This window comes from Vipera berus, assembly GCF_964194415.1.
Source record: "Vipera berus genome assembly, chromosome: 5".
NCBI classification, from domain to species: domain Eukaryota; kingdom Metazoa; phylum Chordata; class Lepidosauria; order Squamata; family Viperidae; genus Vipera; species Vipera berus.
Window position 1 is genome coordinate 26042130 of NC_138207.1, and position 20502 is coordinate 26062631.

Sequence of the window (20502 nt, forward strand, 5' to 3'; positions counted from 1 at the left end):
CAGGTTATTCCCAGGGGAAGGGCGTTCTCTGTGGGGGCGCCGGCCCTATGGAACCAACTTCCCACGGAACTCAGGACTGCCCCCGACCTTTGCTCATTTCGCCGGGACTTGAAAACCTGGTTCTTCGAGCTGTTTGGCCCAGACTGAGGAGTTTTAACTAATTTAATTTAATTGGGTTTTAGTTTAATTTCAGGGATTGTAATTTAATCATAGTTTTTAACTGCTTTTAATTTTTGTATGCTATGTATTTTAATTCTCCCTGTAAACTGCCCTGAGTCCTACGGGAATAGGGTGGTATATAAATTTAAATAATAAATAAATAAATAAAAGTTCTGTGGGGTCTTGGGTGGTACCAAAGGTTGTAACCTCATTCAAGAGGTTGTCCATTCCATTTGCTTTGTCTTTGGAATAGTTCTTTGGCTGTTCGGGATTTTTTTTTTCAGTCTGAGGTATGGGTGTCTCTATTCTTGCTATGTCTTTAATGTATTTTTTATTTACTGTTCCTTGAAAATCTCAATAATTAAACATATGCAATTCAGTTCAAACATATGCTGTTCAACAATTGTGACTGCCCAGTTTTAAGCTGACAGATTACTTTTTCATAGGCCTTAGAGCTATGTAAGAGTAAACTCTTGAAGTTCCTCAAGACTAATTTTATTACATTCTTCCAACAAAGTCTTATCCTTTGGTTATTAATTGCATACCATTGTTTTGACAGCCAAAGGTAGTTTTTATATCGAGCTGTTTGATGACTGTTTCCTATTGTGAACAGGTGTTTGTTTTTCTGTGGTTTATAATTAGTTTTTAAAATTTGGAATGAACCATCCTTTGGGGGGTATTATATAGTTCTAATTGTACATTAAACTTAAATATACTGTACTTTATTAAATACAATTTGGATTATATCTTCATATCATTTGTGTTTATTTGTATACCATCCAGTGAGGTAGATGGGCTGTTTATAAATGTGATATAAAAAATAAAATAATAAATAAAAGTAATGCTAAACCCTTCAAAGCCCCACCTAGTTATGCTAGAATGCTTTTCTCCAGAGATATATGACAATATCTGAATTACATAGAATAATAACAATAATATTTATTGCAACCTTAACGTTTTAGCAATGTGCCTGCTACTATCCCACTAGTGAGGGAATAATATGGAGTAATGGTTAAAGCATCAGGCTAGAAACCAGGAGCATGTGAGGTCTAGTTCCACCTTAGAGACACAAAGTCAAATGGCTGACCTAAGGCCAGTCTCTCTTTCTCAGTTCTAGAAAGCAGGCAATGGCAAACACTCTTGAAATTATGCCAATAAAATTGCACAGACTAGTCAGGGAAATTATTAAGAGTAAAGACTGATCAAAGGAGAACACACACATACACATACACACATTATTTGAATGATTGTGAACTGTGTGAATTGTGAAAAGAGGCTGAAGTTAAGTGCTGTCTAGACCAAGTTAAAAAAACTGAGGACAGAGAGGAAAGTAGCATGGAAGGCAGCATAACTATTCAAAATAAGGAAGAGATTTGGACTGTATTTATCACTTATTTGTTTCAGTGATTTTGCTGCCCCAGTCATAGACTCTGTGTGGCTCACAATAAAATAAAGCATCATGCAGCCTACAATAAAAATCAATATATCAAGAGCCTTGGTGGAGCAGTGGGCTAATGCCTCCTTAAGTAACACCAGCTGCCTGCAATTAGTGCAGGTTCGCATCCCACCAGGCTCAAGGTTGACTCAGCCTTCCATCCTTCCGAGGTAGGTAAAATGAGGACCCAGATTGTTGGGGGCAATTAAGCTGACTTTGTAATAATGCCGCTTGGGGTGTGTGTGTGAAAGCCCTAATAAGCAGGCATATACATAGAATGAAGGCTACTGCTAAGCTTGTAAGCCGCCCTGAGTCTTCGGAGAAGGGCGGGATATAAATGGAATTAAAATAAAAATAAATAAAAAAATAAATATTTGAGAATATAACATTATAAAAATCAATACAATCATTAAACACAGTCACCCAATATCATGCCTATCGTAACACATCCTGCTCCATCTGTTTAACAAAGACCTTGTGGAAGAGATGCTCTTCACCTTTTTTCCCTGCAGAGAGGTGAATATTTTAATTTCTGAGAGGGAAAATATGGGATAGGGCTGAAGTGGCCACTGAAAAGTGGCCACTCTGAGCTCCTGTTCTGCAGCCTGGAGAGAGGGACCCAGAATTGTTTCTTCATGATCCAGATAAATGATAGGAAAATTCTATTACTTGGGAAAGATGGTCTTGAAAATGACGAGGACTTTAAAAACAAACAAATAAATGGCTTTGCAATTAATGGCTGGCCCTTTGAACTGCATCCCAAAATCTATTGGCAGCAATTGTACTGTAGCACTTCAGTATAGGTATTATTTTGCTATATTTATTTTGTACTGTTAGCAGGTACTTTCCTGTTTGAGAGAGGAAGCAGACCGCCTCTCCTTGAAAGAAACATTTATCAGTCCTTACATTCAGTCATCCATTCCCTTCCTGGAAACTCAAAAGGGGCTATAGGGATCCAGCCCACAGGTGGCTGCACTTATACTATGGAGCTCCCTGATCACTTCCACCTATTTCAAATATTCAAAATACTGTAGATGACATACAAGATATTGCAAAAGTCATATTCATGGAATTTGTTTTTGATGAGTTCAGGTCTGAGCAAATGGGAGCAATGACTCCCCACTAGAATGCAGATAATCTTAAGCAGGCTATTGCACCGCATATGTCTTTCTCTCCACTAAGGGAGAGCTGGACCTTACTTGTGGCCATATGCAAGAAATACAAATTTGATAAAACTTTGGTTTGTATTCCAACTCATGTCTAGTAGTGTTTCTCATGATTTAGCAGCAGTACTGGGGAGTCTTGAAAAAGATGTCCCTTCAGAATAACAGAGTTGGAAGAACCTTGGAGGTCTTCTAGTCCAACTCCTTCTTAAAAACTTCCAGTGTTGGAGCATTCAGAAGTTCTGGAGGTAAGTTGTTCCACTGATTAATTGTTTTAACTGTCAGGAAATTTTCCTTAGTTCCAAGTTGCTTCTCTCAATTAGTTTCCATCCATTGCTTCTTGTCCTGCCCTCAGGTGCTTTGGTCAATAGCTTGACCCACCCACCCCCTTCTTTGTGGAAGCCCCTTAGATATTGGAACATTGCTATCATGTCACCCCTAGTTCTTCTTTTCATTAAAGTAGACAAACCCAATTCCTACATTCATTCTTTATATGTGCTTTGGCCTCCTTCTCGATACATCTATGCATTCTATTTCTCTGGTTTCCATCTAACATTATTATTCCTTTCTTCCCCCCCATCCTCCCACCAGCATACACTACCTGGAACTTGCTCTGCTATTAGCAGAACTGCAGCACCTTCCAACATTTTTAAGCTCACAAAAATGACTGGGAGTGCTGCAGGCTGAAGAAACAATTATTTCCAACCTTTTGATTTCCCCTGAGTGCTTCTGGTCCTAAGTTACTCCTAGGAGCAGTCTGGCAAAAACAAACACACACATGCTGGGTTTGACTGCAGGCTCACTGTGCAGTATACCTGACTTCCTTTGTGGGGAAAAAAAGATGTTCAAGACTATGCAAACCTATAATTACACACGGAGCATATCTCCAGAGGTACAGTATTTCTGTATATATGCATATGTGTATACCTACATGCACACACATGTACAGATGGCCCTGACAATTCAATTTCAAAAATCAAAACAATAAAAACTAAGGAATGGCCCTGATCAGACTAGTTGCTTGTTTTAATAAGTTCCTTTTTGTTCGGTTTTCCAATATCCGTAAGTGGCTCTTGAAATATATAAGGACTCAATATTTGAAATTAATATGACTTTTTGACTTCATTGGGGAAAAACAGATGAAGACTGCCTTGGCTCCTTAGGTTTGAGATGCATGTAGATGCTTGGTCTCGTTCATATAGCTTCCCATCCAGGTCTCTGTGAAACCGAAGAATAAGCACAGAAAGCCCACTATGGCGCACGCCGTATACAAATAGTACATCATATATAAATATCACAGGGAGAGTTTTCAAGGCAATAAACAATACATTACTGACATTAGAAAGAACATCAGGCAGTGTGTGGTTATACCATATGGCCTACTTTTCAGATCAGTCTTCTACCTGAAAGTATCTTAGCTAAACATATACAGTATTCTGATTTAATAAGAGGGCGAGATGTTGCCATCAACAAAAATTTGAATAGCACAGTAAGCAGGCATGGATATCTTGAGGTATGGTTTTCCCATTATATTGTATATGGTGTTCTGAAAAAAAAAATCAAAGCAATTAACTCTTCGCATACAAGCATGGATTTTAATAAGCTTACCTCTTCCTTTCTTTCCGTTCTTATTTTGAAGAAGCATAAATAGGTTTAAATTTTGCCATGGCAGTCCAAATTTCTTAAATGAAGGATTTTCACAAATACATCGTTTTCTTCTTGATAAGCAGTTTTCTCTCCCTTATTCAAATAATGTATGTCTAATTCCCACCATATTCCAATACTGACATCTGCTGGAGCAGTGGGTTGCATCAAGTCACTCTTCAATGTTAGTGTGAATGTGCTTATGTTTTAAGGCAATGTATCTGTCTGTGTGGGTATGGAATACAAGGAGAGAAAAAAGTACCTTTTGTACCTGATTACATTTTTAAGACAGCACTTTCAGACTATTTAACTTTGACTACGTGATTATTATTTTTTTTAGTACTCAAAAACATGTGAAAATGACTGATTGCATATTAACAGCATTGTCTTTCCCACTTTATCGCTATGAAACATGGGAGAAACATAAAACCTGAATCAAGTAAAAATGGGTTAGGTATTATTTGTGCATCATAAAAGAAGAGGAAGCATCAAGACTAAATGAATGAGGAATGTGAATTGAATACAAAAGTGAGTAATTAGTTTGAAAATTGAGGTAGTTTAATGCTATAGAAATGATTGACTTGAGAAACAAATATAGGTAGTCCTTATTTACTGACAGTAATTGAGACTGGTGACTCCAGTGTAAGGTGTGATGTCATGTGATCATGCCAACTTAAAACAGCAGTTCTGCCACTTCCGGTTGTCATTGTTAGGCAAATCTCACAGTGCTCTGTGGTCACATGATTATCATTTGAGACCTCCTGTAGGCTTCCCATTGACTTTGCTTGTTGGAAGCCAGCTGTGAAGGTTGCAAATGGCGATTACATGACCATAGGACACCTGCCAAGTACTTGAATTATGATCATGTGGCTGCAGGGATACTGTGACAATCACCATGATGAGGACTCATCGTTAAGTGCCCATTGTTCAGCACCACTGTAACTTTAAATGGTTGCTGAATGAGTGGATATTAAGTAAGAAATGTCTGTATATGAAGGAAAATCAAACTGCTTAAGACAGGGGTGTCCAACTGCCAGCCTGTGGGCTGGATGCGTCATCCGGAAGCCGCGCCCACTCCTTTGCTGGCAATGGCAAAACTTTCCTGATACATCTAGCGACGTCATGTGACATCACGAATTTGACATGTCTGGCTTAAGAGAAATCTAAGAAAATCATGGTTGGGTGAGGTTCGGAATAATGTTAACAAAATAAGGTGAAAAGTAGAAAAAGTAATATATGAAGAGGTGTATAGACTGATTCCTATAGTTATTTAACATTGTGTTTGTGTGCGGATGCGCATATAGTTGTTAGCGAAGCAGTGATACAGTGGTTATGTGTATAATGGGTGCAGACAGGATGAAAGAGCCATTTAACATACTGTATCTGGTAACTTGTCTTCGACTTATCAGTTCATTTAATGTCCGTTCAAAATTGCAAACGGCACTGAAAAAAGTGATTTATGACTGTTTTTCAGTTATGACCTTTGCAGCATCCCCATTATCATATTATCAAAATCCAGATGTTTGGCAACTGGTTCATGCTTATGATCGCTGCTGTACCCCAAGGTCATATGATCACCTTTTGTTTTGATAAGCAAAATCAATGGGGAAGCCAGATTCACTTTAACAACCATATCAACAACCATAACTTATCAACTGCAGTGATTCATTTAACAACTGTGGCAAGAAATGTTGTAAAATGGGGCAAAACTCACTTAAGAAATGTCCCACTTAACAACAGAAATTTGGGGCTCAATTGTGGTAAGTCAAGGATCACCTGTACAGGTAGTCCTTGACTTACTACCTTTCATTTAGTGACCGTTCAAAGTTACACCACTGAAAATAGTAACTTATGACCATTTTTCTCACTTATGATCATTGCAACATCCCCTTAGTCACATGATCAAAAGAAATCAGATTCAATTTGCAATAGTGCTACTAACTTAACACCTGCAGTGATTCACTTAACAATAGATCAAGAAATCTAGATTTGGGCAAAACCTACTTAAAAACTGGAAATTTGGGGGTCAATTGTCATCGTACGTTGAGGACTAAAACTGTTTCCAACCTTCAATTGGATGGAATAGTGCATCATATCTATCTATCTATCTATCTATCTATCTATCTATCTATCTATCTATCTATCTATCTATCATCTATCTATCTATCTATCTATCTATCTATCTATCTATCTATCTATCTATCTATCTATCATCTCATGGTTCAAGATTCATAGGGTAACAATTTTTGAATCTATGTACATCAGATGGGATTACAAAATATGACCAAAATCTAGTATCCACAACTCCTATGGTTTGAAATTTGGCAAAGTTGTGGTCATATGATCATCATTTCCAATACTCTCTACCACCTCCTACAAGGAAAGTAAATGGGGAAATTGGCAAGATGTCTGAAGTCACTCCTGCTCCCAGTGTTTTTTTACCCATTTATGGTCACTGTGTTTCTCTGTAAGGGTAAGGAAATCTCTCTGAAACAATGACCCAATGGGTAAGATTGTCTAGTAATAAATAATTGATGTTATCATCTGTGTTGAAAGTTCAACAGAACTAAGAGATCACAATTTTATGGCAATATTTTATGGCCATGCATGAGTTCACTAGAGCTCTTGTATCACCTCTGTAGGTCTCAAGATCAGTTCATACACTTGGGTTCACACAAGGGTATTGCAACACAGATCATGAGTAATAATGAACTTGCCAGTAAACTCAGTCCTACTCAGAGAGAAACAGAATTGACTAATTGAATAATTGAGAGACATGTGTGGTTCTTCACTATGTGTTAACATCATATTTGTAGATGCCTATACCAAAAACTAGACATCAGCCTTTACATAGTGAGCTGTACCAATAGAGATGGTGCCCTCCCTTGCCCCAACCACAAATGAAAAAAAGATAATTAAAAGAAATTTTATTAGGGCAATTTAACTTTATTTTTTTTTTCATACAGCTATAGCAGTAATAATAAAATAAGCTTAAAAACAAATTGCAGCCCAGGACAGAGTACATAAGTAGGAGCAACTACCAAGCAAATTTAAGTCCGTGATTACATAATAGTAAAAACCAAGCACACCTGTCCTTTCAGCAGATGAAAGTTATAGGGTTGCAAGGAAGTGCAACATGTACTAATTCATCAATATGAATTATGAGACAGAATAGATCCAATCATTGGTTCCCTTCCCCCCTCACTTTGGCTTCATGTAGTACATGGTTTGTCAAGTGCTTTAGGTTAAAAATGGTAAATTTGAAAGGGTATTTGTTTTTCACCTGCTAAAAGAACCGGATCACTACAGCAATAAAAATAATTACATAACAACTACAGCTATGATGGTTTTGTTTTGGTTTGCCTGTTGATGTTTTTAAACTTCTTTAGTGTGCATGTGAAAGTCAATATCACTTTCTCTGTGTATGTGTGTGTTTGCGCTAGTGTGTGAATAATAAAACTACTGAAATTTTTCAGAAACTGGTTTGAATAGAATATATATATACTTTATATCTATTTATATTTTCTTTTTCTTTCTCTCTCTCCTTGATACTTGAAACATGCAGTAGTTGTTTTGAGTAATGTAAGACATATTAGATCCATGATTTACCTTTAATGGTTGGAAGTACCTGTTTTTCTGAAATTTCATTTTTAAAAAAATAATTTTTATTTTTCTTGTCTCATCAGAAATTATCTTCAGGCAGATTTAGACCAGTGCAGCTTTTGTTAGTCATGAGGAGGATGGCCAATCTTTCCAGCTGAAAGAATCCTGGCAAACTAGAAGCTGTTCACATAAAGCAAAGCCACTTTTTCAAAGGGGTATGGAGTGCTAATTCTGTGCCACTTTTTTGCAAGCAATTTTGTTCAGCCTGTCATTTTTATAAGCCTTAACAAAACTCCTTGTATTTATAGACATTTTTATTCAAAATAAGATCTTACTATTATACAGGTTTCTCTCTTTATTTTTATTTGACTATATACAGAAGTGCAAAAGGTCAACCTTCTCTCTATACTTTCCCACATGCTAAATTGCAGCATAATCATCCCTCAAGAGTATGCACAAGCACTCACACTTATTATAATTCTTGTTATACGTAAACTTTTTGAGTATTTGGATTATCAACAAAAAGTCCCTTGATCTACTGATTATGCAGCTTATTTATAAGAAGGCCTGATATTCAGGGATTTCAAAAAATATTTAAACAATATTTTAACATTTGAAATGGATACAGTAGAAAATAAATTTTATTCTAATATCTAAGAACTAGATTTTTTCTTTTATAATTAATTACAAACAAAATAAATCATCAAAATATTACTCAGTTGTCTGCCAGGATCATTTCAATAGCAACAACTTAACTTCTTACTTAACAATGATTATATAAGATATCCATATAAAAGATCTTTGTTCTTTTAATGAAAACTAGACAAGAACTAACAATGACTGATATTCTTACATTGTAATATTAAATCAGTAAAATATAAATCATTTAGTTAACAAGAATACGAATATTCATGACACTACATGTAAATTCAAAACTGCATATGCTATGAAGAAAAAATATTTTTAATTTTTTTTGTATTTTGAAAAAAATTCATCAGTAAAATCTAATAAAACAAAATTCTATAAACTTAAATGGCATTCATCTGGTAATAGAAAATGAAAATGATCTAATAAATGTATGAAATAAAAACTACCATTTTAACAAGGAAAAATAAGTCATATTCTCTAAATGTAAGTAAACTACAATAACATGTGAAGTCACCTATACTTTCTTAACACGATTGAAATTACATTGGTATGGGTTTTAACCCGTAATGTAATAATCTAAGGCTTTAATAGATGTACAGTACAATCAGTAAAATCAACACATCATTCTTTTTTTTTAACTAGAAAGCATCTCTCAAGCATAAAAACTTGCAAGTAAACTTGGAAGTATGGAGAATTCTAGAACCGAACCCTCACCTCTCCCATTCTACGCGACGCTACCAGAGACCTGGCCCCCACCTTGAGCTTTGCTGAACAGAGCAAAATATATCCTTTACTAACTGCAACATCCAAACCACACAAAGGATTTCCTTTGGATGAATCCATCTTAAAAACTTGAATGCACATCTATTTTTTTTTTTCATTTTGTAAAGGCTTTCTAAGGCTATAAAGCAGTTAAATCTCAACAGAAGAAATCACATATAAAACTCACCCGATATTTAACCCACCCAGCGCCTACTCTAATTAACATTTTCATTGATTGTTGATTATTTTGGTTTTCTTTTTAATCAGGCATCTGATGTCAGTGCTTTTCCCATGATTAGAGTCACTATTTTTATTTTTAAGTGCGTGACTTTGAAGTGATGCGTTGGATCAGAAAAGCAAAACCCATCTCCTTCAACACATTTAGAGTCTCTTGGACTTTTGACAGAGGTTAGAAAATTGAAGCAAAATAAAATTATTTAGACTTTTTCTAATATTTGTCTCAGAAATGGCTCTTCCCTTTTTAAAATATTGTTTGTTATACAGTATACTTTGCAAAAACTATTGCAACTATAATGGTTTATAATAATTTATATGTTTATATATCCAGTATGTGTAGGAATGATCCATATATATCTACTCTTGTTTTTGCTTTAAAAAAATAACAAAAAATGTGCTGTCTATTATTAACTGAGGTGGCCATTTCTGAGACAGCTTTGGTTTGAAACGGAAGGGTGCCCTTTGACTGATTACCTACTAGCAAAACAAGCAAAAACGTGGCTCTTAAAGTAACACTGAAGAAATAATACTCTACTTTGATTACAGTCTATGGCACTTCATGAAAATCTTTAACAACACGGTACTTAAAGCCATTGATGTGCTTTAAAAATATACACAGTTGTGGTTTTACTTGGCACATTCATCTCTGTCAGATACCTCTTTTACCACTTCTTACAATCTATTACATTTAAAAATATTACTCTTAAAACAAAAAAAGGAAAAAATTATACTGTGCATGCACGGTCTCTTCTATAATGGCAATTTTAAATACAAGGTGCACCATTTGTTATTTGTAAACCTTGAGATAATAAACTTACTTTAAAAATTATATCTTGGTCTACAGACGTACCAATACATTATAGATCTATGGCTACATCACAGTCTGTCTTTTCAAAATGACGTACATGATTATGTAGGAAAAGAGTCTACCAATGCATACGTCAGCTTGGTATGCATTGCATACTTGTGTGCTAGAAAAGATGGACAATGCTGTAGTCTTTAGACTAACATTCTCCAACCTGATGCCCGTTAGCTATCTTGGGTCTATAAATTCCAGGATTTATAGATCAACACAAATGGAGGGCATCAAGTTAGGGAAGGTTGTTTTAGACAATATGATCACCCCAGCACAAATATCTATTCAATGTACAAAGTATATAGGCAACAGTGTGCAGTGAATTTCCAAGTTGTCATTTCATCTTGTTAACATGCAATATGTGGATGTCTTACTGCTGAGGAAATTTGGGTGCTGTTATTTTACGGTATATACATTATGGCTAATGACCTGTCCTGATTCTTCACTCAACCACGCTGTCCTCTTCTCTGTCATATGATCTAGAAAAACAAGGATTTTTTTTAAAAAATCTTAAACAAGTAGTATATTAATGATTCAATCTAACAGAAATATTCAGTCAAAAGCCAATTATTTAAATAAACATATATGTAAAAGCACTTTGTGAAGACCACGTCCTCTTGAGAATGCTGGAAAAAATAGAAGAAAGGCCATCGGCAAGATGAATAGACTCAATTAAATACAGGGGGGGGGGAATGTTGAAAGACCTGAAGGGCCAGGAGAGGACAGATCATTCTACACAAGTCATTTTATGTAGTTGCTAAAAGTCAAGACATAATCAAATTAATTTAAGATATCCTTCTGAATAGGAAGGAGTTTATGATTATTTCTCCCAGCTAAAACTAAATTAGCAGTGAATATATGAACTTTATATTACTTGTGACTAACTGCAGCAGCATCTACATAATATTCTCATTACAAAACATTGCTGAATTCCATTTCTTCATATGTTGCTATAAAAATGTAATGGGGACAGGTGTCTGACTCTATACATGATGACCAACCACGGATCATTATGGTATGTCCTTTACCCATGTATTAAAATTTTACATTGAGTGTTTAAAAAAAAATCTTTCAGAGTGCTTATTGATGTACTCTGGAAGCTGGGCCAATTAAAAATAAAATTTAAAGAGTCATTCCATAATAGTATTTCTTAAGAGCATAAAAAAATCCCTCTTGGTAATCAATCAACATATTCTTTAAGGAACCTTCTAGCCTCGGAGTTCTGATTTGTTTCGTCTTGTCTATCAGAACCTTGAAACCCTCCTGATGAGATCAAATGGCTGTTTTTCCTTCCTGCATTATGAGCAGGACAGGAATAAAATTTCTATTTTCTGTTGCTGGCTAGCAAACATTATTGAGGATCACATGACTTTTGTAACCAGCAGGAATAAATAGCAAAATTCTCACTAGATTTGTCTAATGCTCTTTTAAAATTCCTTTGTCAACAAATTCCATAGTATATTCTTTCAGATTGCATGGATGAATCAGGGATATATTTCCTTCATTTGCATAAAAACTGTTCATAAAAATTAGGGCTAAACTGATATGTAGATATATTTATCACTTAAATGCAGATGTATTGATGTTTGAGTAAGCATATAAAACAATATCAAGGAACACTTTAACCTCCTATACTTTCTGAGATGTTAACTGTTAATATTACTTACTTACAAATATTTTTGTATCACTGAACTCAACATGAGTCTTGGCAGTTTATAGAAAATAGAAAAGATAAATTTAAATTTGAAAACATTTGATAAAAGAATTTAATACAACAGACATCCAACTAGTGAAACACAAAGATACATACACAATCAACAATCATGTACAACAGGGGTGTCAAACTCAATTTCCTTGAGGGCCGCATCAGCATTGCAGTTGCCCTCGGGGGGCTGGGTGGGTGTGGCCAGGGTGGGTGCGGCCTACTGGGTGGGTGTGGCTGGAGTGCATGTGGCCAACTGGGTGGGCATGGCCACCTCTACATCTTTCACATCAAGGGTACCTATGGGAGCCTGGGCAGGAGTGGGACAGATCTGAAGGTCTCTGGCAGAAGGAGATGGGACCAGGGCAAGTGCCAAGGCATGGTTCACTGGAGGAGCCTCACTGTTCCTCTTAGGCCATGGGGGGGAACCTGGACGGTGGCGCAGAGGTCAAATGCCCAGCCCAGCCCTCAAGCACCCGCGACACTAAGCCCAGCCCCACTTCCCCAAGGGGGCGCCCAGCTGCACTGCTGCTGCTGTGCTTGCTCTCCTTAGCCAGGTTGCTCATGATGGGTATGACGGCAAAGTCAAGAGGGAGGCCCACTCCCTCTCCATGTGAGGAGACCTGGCTTTGTATCCAAAGCTTCCTTAACAATAGGATGGGAGACCCCCCAGGATAGGCCAGGAGGGGGGGCAAGGGGATGGTGAAAGAGCAGCAGGGAAGGACTAAGGCAGGACTTCCTACAGACCCACCCTTCCTTCCTTTGAGTGGTGGGAAAATATTTGAGATGAGGGAGGGAGAAAAACAGGCAAGAGACACAGCTGGGGAAGTGTCATCCTTCATGAGGAATGAAGAATTGCACCATCGCCTGGAAGTGGCCAGCACATGGCCCTCGCCTACTTCACATATCCGGCTTGCTGGGCTCTGGTGCAGGGGATGCCATGAGCAGCATGAGAGTCGATGTTACCCGCGCAATGCTGCTCAGTCCCCAGCCTGCCCAGTTTTGGCAGGCAGCAGGGCGCTCTTTTCACAGTGCCGAGAGGCTGAGCCAGGTGGCACGAATCTGAAGAGAAGCGCAATGCTGCCCAGCCCCTAGCCTGCCCGAATTAGTCAGGGCCATGTGCTGGCCACTTCCCAGCGATGGTGCATTTCTTCATTTCTCACAAAGGGTGATACCTCCCCAGCGTGCGCCCAGGGGGCAGTGCCGACATGGCACAGACCGGTCCCTCACTGTTTTCAGATGGCCTTGTGGAGGTAAGACTGAATGCGTTTCGGCATAGATGGCCACCATGAAATTGTACATTGGCTCCCGGCCGCCCTGGGCCAGGGCCAAGGCAGCGGGGGCCGTTCCCTCACTGTTTCCAGGATGGGTTTGTGGGCCACATGAAACCACTTCGCGGGCCACATCCGGCCCCCGGGCCTTGTGTTTGACATGTCTGATGTACAAGGAGAATGGAATGCAAATCTTCTCAAAAGTATCAAATACAATAGTATGCATTTGAGATACTTACTATTTGATGATTAAGTGTCTACATCTGTGTAACATACTTGTGGCTAGTCAGATGTTCGGCAGATATTATGGGAATCTATTAAAAATATAAACTTTAATTGATATAATAATACCTCAAATGAAAAACTGCAAAGCTCTGTATTATGTAATATATGTTAACAGAAACATAGCTAGCAATTAAAATGAGAACATTCAGTTAAGTAGGAGATCAACCATTTTTGACTGTTTAAAAGAAACATACATTTACAGTTAAACATTCATGCAGTTCGGTCATTTCAAACACCCTTTTTGTTGGCCTACACAGAGATTATAAGAACTAGGGTTGTTTCAGTTTTCTGATTTTAACAGTTGGCTTCAGAAGCAAACTGTTGTGCTGTGCATTTTGCATCCTCAATGCAAAATTGAGATTATTATTATTATAACAGTAACTGATGTCATTAACTGTTTAAAAAGAGCAGAAATTCAAGTGAAGACCTGAGCAGAATACAGCACTGTGACCTTGAACTACACCACTTTTTACACATTTTCTTTAGGGGTTGTTTAGAAAATCTAAATATTTGGCTATCCATAAGAATAGTTTTTTTATTGCATAAATTATCCATTTAGATTCTTTTCTTTGTTGTCTATGGATTTGAAATGTTAGTTCATTGGTGGTTTAATCTAATTCTAAAATTGTCTCAACTACTTTTGGGCAATTATATATCCCAGGCTGTGCCCAAAAGTAGTTGAGACAAACCACCAATTAGATTAATAAAATAAAAATGTTTAGTAATTAGAGCAATCAAGAAAAACCCTGCTGTAACAATACTTAAAGAATAGCATCAATTATATCAGTCACCATAACAGAAGTTCTAAATTTCATCCAGCCCAGCTGCCAACAAACATTTTTAACAACAAAAATTGCTTTATTTGGTGGTTGTTTTTAATCAAGAGCTGACTACTTTCAAAATGGATCTGTTTTGAAAGTACTTTGTGCAGGAGGCAAGAACTTTACCTTGCTAATTTCCTGTGATTGATCTTGAGGGGAATCTGTTATAAGCAGTAGATGTTCTTCCTCCAATTTCAATGGAGTGTGTGGATTATATTGCAAATCTTTTCATTGTAAAAACAGCATATATATATGAATATTATAATACCTGCTTGTATGTGCTTTTATTATCTAATAAATAGTTCACAAGCATTTGCATCAAAAAGTTAAATGTCAAACAAGTTCAGATAGGTTAAAAAACAATACATTCATAAAAAAAGGCTCAGATCAGTTTCTACTACATGATTTACTTACTTCCTGTTGGCGTCTAGTACTAGAGTACAGAAGTTCCAAAAGTAAACAAAATCTTCTAATTCAGCCCAATCCCTAATATTCTTTAACTATATTCCATAGAAGCCTTCTCCAATTTGGCTCCAATATTGTCCAGATAATGCAGGGTGTAATTCCCCAAATCCCCAGGAAGTAGAAGAATTGTAATTCCCCAAAATCTGAAAGGTTCCAGATTGGGAAAATCTAACCTATACATTTCGAAAATCTCTTTTTGCACATTAATGCGTCCCAAGTGTAATGAAGCTTCTCATACCATTGGTCTGCTACTGCAGCAGAAAGAGATGTTGCGTCCAGCTGTCTAGAAGCTTCAAGTGTAGTGCTGTCAAAACAGACCAAGGAGCTTCAGCGCCAGTCAGTAAAGAGGAACGGGGCCAGGTCTCAAGTACTTATGCATGCATGAACATTGCATTTTGTGGCACTGCATCATGTCAGCATTGCTCATGTATTATATACATATATTGCTTATATATGTATATACAAAGAATAGGCTACAAAACCTGACTGGAGTGCATTATGAGGATCCAGAGAGATATGCATGAAATGATCAAATTGTACAACAAAAACAAAACCTCCAGAATCTGTGTGGGTGAAGCCCTTAAAAAAATATGGGGAAAAATATTCAGACTCATCTGTACAGAGATGAGGGAAAAAGAAAAAGGAATTTTCCTCCATCCTTCCCTCCCTTCTTCCCTTCCTCTCTGAAAAATAACATGTCTGATGACTAAACTTTTCATTATTAATGCCTAATGAATACATCCAGGACTCTTTTGTATACTATGCTAGTCACTCTTTGCTTTGCTGTAAATTAAACATCAAATTCCTATATTGTAAAGAAGATAGCACTTTTGTTTTTAAATCTTACTATTCAAAGATATCTGAAATGTGCTTTTACCTTGACTCCTTTGTTATTGGCATTATGTAAAATCACAATTAATGTGAAAATGTATTATCTTGGTGTACCCAAAATGGAAAATGGTTATCCTGACTTATCTAAAATGGAAAGTAGATATATCTACAGTGGTCCTTATATAAGAAAACAAGACAATCTGATGGTTGCTCTCCGTCAACTGTTTAGCCATCAAGATAAAACTTTGATTCATTTAACAATGGTTCAATGGCTTCAGAAAAAGTGACTTACAACCTGTACTTGCACTTATGATTAACACACCACTCCCTATGGTCATTGGCTCACAATCTGGGTGCTTGGTAACTGGCTCACATTTACAACCGACTGTGTCTCGAAGTCATGTGATCACTATTTGAGACCATTTTTGCTGATTTCCAGCAAAAAAAAAAATGCTCATGAGAAAGCTGAATTCACTAAAGTGCAATAACGGTGATAATGATGACAACGTTGGAAGGGATCTTGGAGGTCATCTAGTCCAACCCTCTGCTCAGGCAGAAAACCTTATATCATTTCAGACAAATGGCTGTCCAGTTTCTTCTTAAAAACTTCCAATGTTGGAGCATTCACAGCTTCTGGAGGCAGGTTGTTCCACTGATTAATTGTTCTGTCAGAAAATTTCTCAGTTCTAGGTTGTTTAAAATAGGATTCAATTGGACTTATGACTACAATGACTTATGATGGAAATTCCAGTTCCAATTGTGTTTGTACGTTGAGGACTAATTATATCCAATTAATCAGTCCCCCAAAATTCCTGTCCCAAAACATCTTAGGGTGCCACTTTGGGCCAAGAAACTTGTATTATAGGGTGCTGTGTCATAAGCAAAAATGTGTAATAAGATCATAAGTTAGGATGCTGATGGGATTACTTTTCCTTGTTTGTGGATTGTCTTTCCTATTTTCCAGCAGAATTCTGAAAATGAAATTGAAACCTTTTATGAGGGGGTAAGTGGGCACTACAATGTTTTATGACATTTCAATAGACCATGCCTTTTCCCATACATAAAGGAACGAAGAAACTACTTATATACTATGATTTTAGGACTGAACTTGAAAATTCTCATATAGCTCTTATCACGTGGCAGTGTGCTTAAAACACACACACACCTGAATGTCATCTTTGTCATCGAGGAACTTCTCTTCTTAGCTTACATTCTTTACATTTGTAAGGAGGTAAACCAGGGACCTGTGTTCAGATGTGTTGTTGTTGTTAGTTGTGAAGTTGTGTCCGACCCATCGCAACCCCATGGACAACATTCCTCCAGGCCTTCCTGTCCTCTACCATCTTCTGGAGTCCATTTAGGCTCACGCCTACTGCTTCAGTGACTCCATCCAGCCACCTCATTCTCTGTCGTTCCCTTCTTCTCTTGCCCTCAATCTTTCCCAGCATTAGGCTCTTCTCCAGTGAGTCCTTCCTTCTCATTAGGTGGCCAAAGTATTTGAGTTTTAGCTTCAGGATCTGGCCTTCTAAAGAGCACTCAGGGTTGATCTCCTCTAGGACTGACCGGTTTGATCGCCTTGCAGTCCAAGGGACTCACAGGAGTCTTCTCCAGCACCATAGTTCAAAGGCCTCAATTCTTTGGTACTCAGCCTTTCTTATGGTCCAACTTTCAGAGCTATACATTGCAACTGGGAAGACCATAGCCTTGACTATATGCACTTTTTTTGGCAGGGTGATGTCTCTGCTTTTTAGTATGCTGTCTAGATTTGTCATGGCTTTCCTCCCCAGGAGCAAGCGTCTTTTAATTTCTTGGCTGCAGTCCCCATCTGCGGTGATCTTGGAGCTCAGGAAAATACCTCCATTTCTTCCCCATCTATTTGCCAGGAATTGAGAGGGCCGAATGCCATGATCTTGGTGTTCTTAATGTTAAGTTTCAAGTGTTCAGATGTACCACTTAATAAACCAAGAAAGATGAAACTTTTCTTGCTTGTTTGCTGCTTTGTTGATGAAAGAAGCCAACCAAGAGCTAATATGCTAGCTTATTCCGACATGAAAACTAGTTCAATATCTAGTATGGTGCTAGAGTATAGTAGGAATACACCCAGTAGAATTTTCACAAACTTTCCTCTTTTGTAGGTTATATCAAGTGCAGAATATTTATAAATTTTATCAGCCTGACTTTCTAAATACATTCATCTATCATTTAACTCCAATTCTCCTTCTGGGGATCAAATTTGGAAATTAATTCACTTAAGCCTGCAGATCTAAAGAGAATGTGTAGGCCAACAAGAAGTATAAACCAACGAACAAAACAACAACAAAAAAACCACAACCAAACAAACAAAATAAAAGAAATCCCCATGCTCCTTAAAAGCACCGATTCTGAGTTATGTTTAAGAAACAAAGCTGTAAATTAGCAAACCTGGTTGGCTGTGGCAGTTGCAGCGAAGGGGACGCTTGTGGCAGATGTTGTTGCTGCAGACACAGTGGCGGGCGTAGCGCCGTGCACCATGGGAACTTTTGGAAGGAAAACCATATAAGCAAACATACAGAAGAGTGTAGCAGTATGGGAAACCATGGCAAGAGGTGGTAAGATGGTCAGGTATGGTATTTATATCAGCAGAATAGCCATGGGGCGAGGTACCGCCACCAGCGAAAAGGACATGCAACCACAGCGCAAAGCAGGGCGACATTCCAGAGAGCGGGGTGGAAGACAAGGTAAAAGACAAAAGGAAAGGAGAAAAGGGAAGGGAAAAATGCTCATTACCACTGAATCACCAAAGTCAATACAATAAATTTCAACCATTTCATTTTAGACCCAAGAAACTACAAACAGCACTCTCTTTAATAGTTTGAAAATCTTAGCATAACCATATTCCCAATCCCTCCCATTATAATTTCTGATATTATTATAATCTGCTGAAATAAAACTCTAATTCTGCATTTCTTGCATAAAATGTGTAACTGGCTTTTTCTGTTTTAAACACAAAATAATTTTCTAAAACACTGGAACTCACAAGTCCAGTCAAAATCCACCAGAGCTGATAAAAAGGGACGGGGAAAATGTGGCACAGAAAAACTTGATAATGGTAGGAAGTAAATGGCTTCTAAGTAAATTGTGTCAATTAAATAAAGCAAATGCATTTAATTGACAAGTGTTAGTGCAAGGGAAGAAAAATGATTTTGCACAGTAACTCTAAGTTAAAACCTAGTAGTGGATTTTGAAAGTCTGTGAGCTGCTAAACAGGTTTAAGATAATCAAGAAACAAAGCTGGCACCTACCAACACTTGTAGCGGGTGTCATGCACAATATTGAGCCTGCCCATCATGCATTGCAACAGGAAGGTGGATTTGCAAAGGGAAAAGAATTAAAACAACCCATCACACGTGTAATTAGGAAAATCTCATTTGAACAAAGAAGGAAAAATTGGTTATTATGGGAAAACAGTGGCATGTAACCAATAGCACAATCAAATCAAACAGCAAGGTGGTGGTAATTAGAACTAGACTTACATGAGCAGGGCAAGGAGAAAGCAGACTGAACTGTGTGTTGGTATTTTGATTACAATGAACTACTAAGTTAAAAGTAGACTCTAATAAAACGTAAGGAGAGGTTTCAGTTGTCCAATTTTGACATTTACTCATATATTGTTTTATATTAAGTTTGATTTACAGGTACTTTTTATATGTTAATTCATGACTAATGTGGATGCAGAAAAAAACCAACACTGTAGTAGCGCCACATTAAGCTTTGCTTTCTAAATGGCATATGTTTAAGCTTCAGGAAGAGGTTTGGTAAATCTAGATATGTTACTGTGTTTGAAGGCTGGTTAATACATAACACTAAACCATATAATGAATGAATGAACGTCAGGCTCTGATTTGCAGGATGCCTTTTCACCTCTCCTGTGCAATATCTACATGAGACAGTTCAAGGACACATACAATCTGTATATTAATGGTAAGAGATGTGTATCTTGTCTCCTAGACCAGAGGTCCCCAACCTTTTGGGCAGCAGGGACCGGTTCCGTGGAGAAAGGTTTTTCCGCGGACCGGAGAATGTGTGGTTTTGTGTGCTGCCTGCATCCCACAGATGGGGCTTTGCTTGCATGTGCAAAACGGTTGCTGGCATGCCACAAACCAGTACCGGTCCACGGACTGGGAGTTGGGGATCCCTGTCCTAGACAACTAACAGCTATCAAGATCTTGTTCCAGTGCCTAAGAGTTGTTGGGTTCTGTTTGAAAACGAATAGGCTTAACCCTAGAAAGACTAAGTGATTTATGACCAAGGAGGGTTTCTTCTTCCAGTTCTAGGGAACTTTTAATCTTTGACTGCGAATGGGTTTGTACTGGCCTATTTGAGGCTGGAACACTATCTGGAAATTTCCTGAAATCCCAGGTCCTGCTGAGCCAGGAAGGAAATTGCATGCAACAAGCTCAATGTATGTGCCAAGATTAAGAGGTCTCCCTTTGTAATGCTGTATATGAAAGACCTTGGGAGACTGGGCCAAGAAATGCTACCAAGGAAACAGTAAGATAGTGGGTAGGGGAAGAGGCTCAGAAGAGACCCTTCCTAGTTTCTTAGGCTGTAAATGTGACTTGTATTTTCAGACTTGCAAAG

The 20502-nt window shown here is 37.6% G+C and overlaps 1 protein-coding gene across 11 annotated transcripts in view; it reads right to left on the reverse strand.

Annotated features, from left to right (window-relative positions):
- Positions 1-7326: 7326 nt before the first annotated feature.
- The window catches only part of MBNL1 (muscleblind like splicing regulator 1), a 188733-nt gene continuing 175557 nt past the window's right edge, over positions 7327-20502 (reverse strand). For 7 of the 11 annotated variants that reach the window (XM_081328794.1, XM_081328793.1, XM_081328795.1 and 4 more), the window contains 4 exons: positions 19164-19199; positions 18304-18398; positions 13720-13794; positions 7327-10986 (listed from right to left, as the gene is read on the reverse strand). In XM_081328794.1, the coding sequence (XP_081184920.1) occupies positions 13738-13794; positions 18304-18398; positions 19164-19199 (188 nt within the window). In that variant the 3' untranslated portion in view covers positions 7327-10986; positions 13720-13737. The remainder of the gene's footprint in view (positions 10987-13719; positions 13795-18303; positions 18399-19163; positions 19200-20502) is intronic. The other 4 variants (XM_081328796.1, XM_081328801.1, XM_081328799.1 and 1 more) reach the window with 1 other exon arrangement.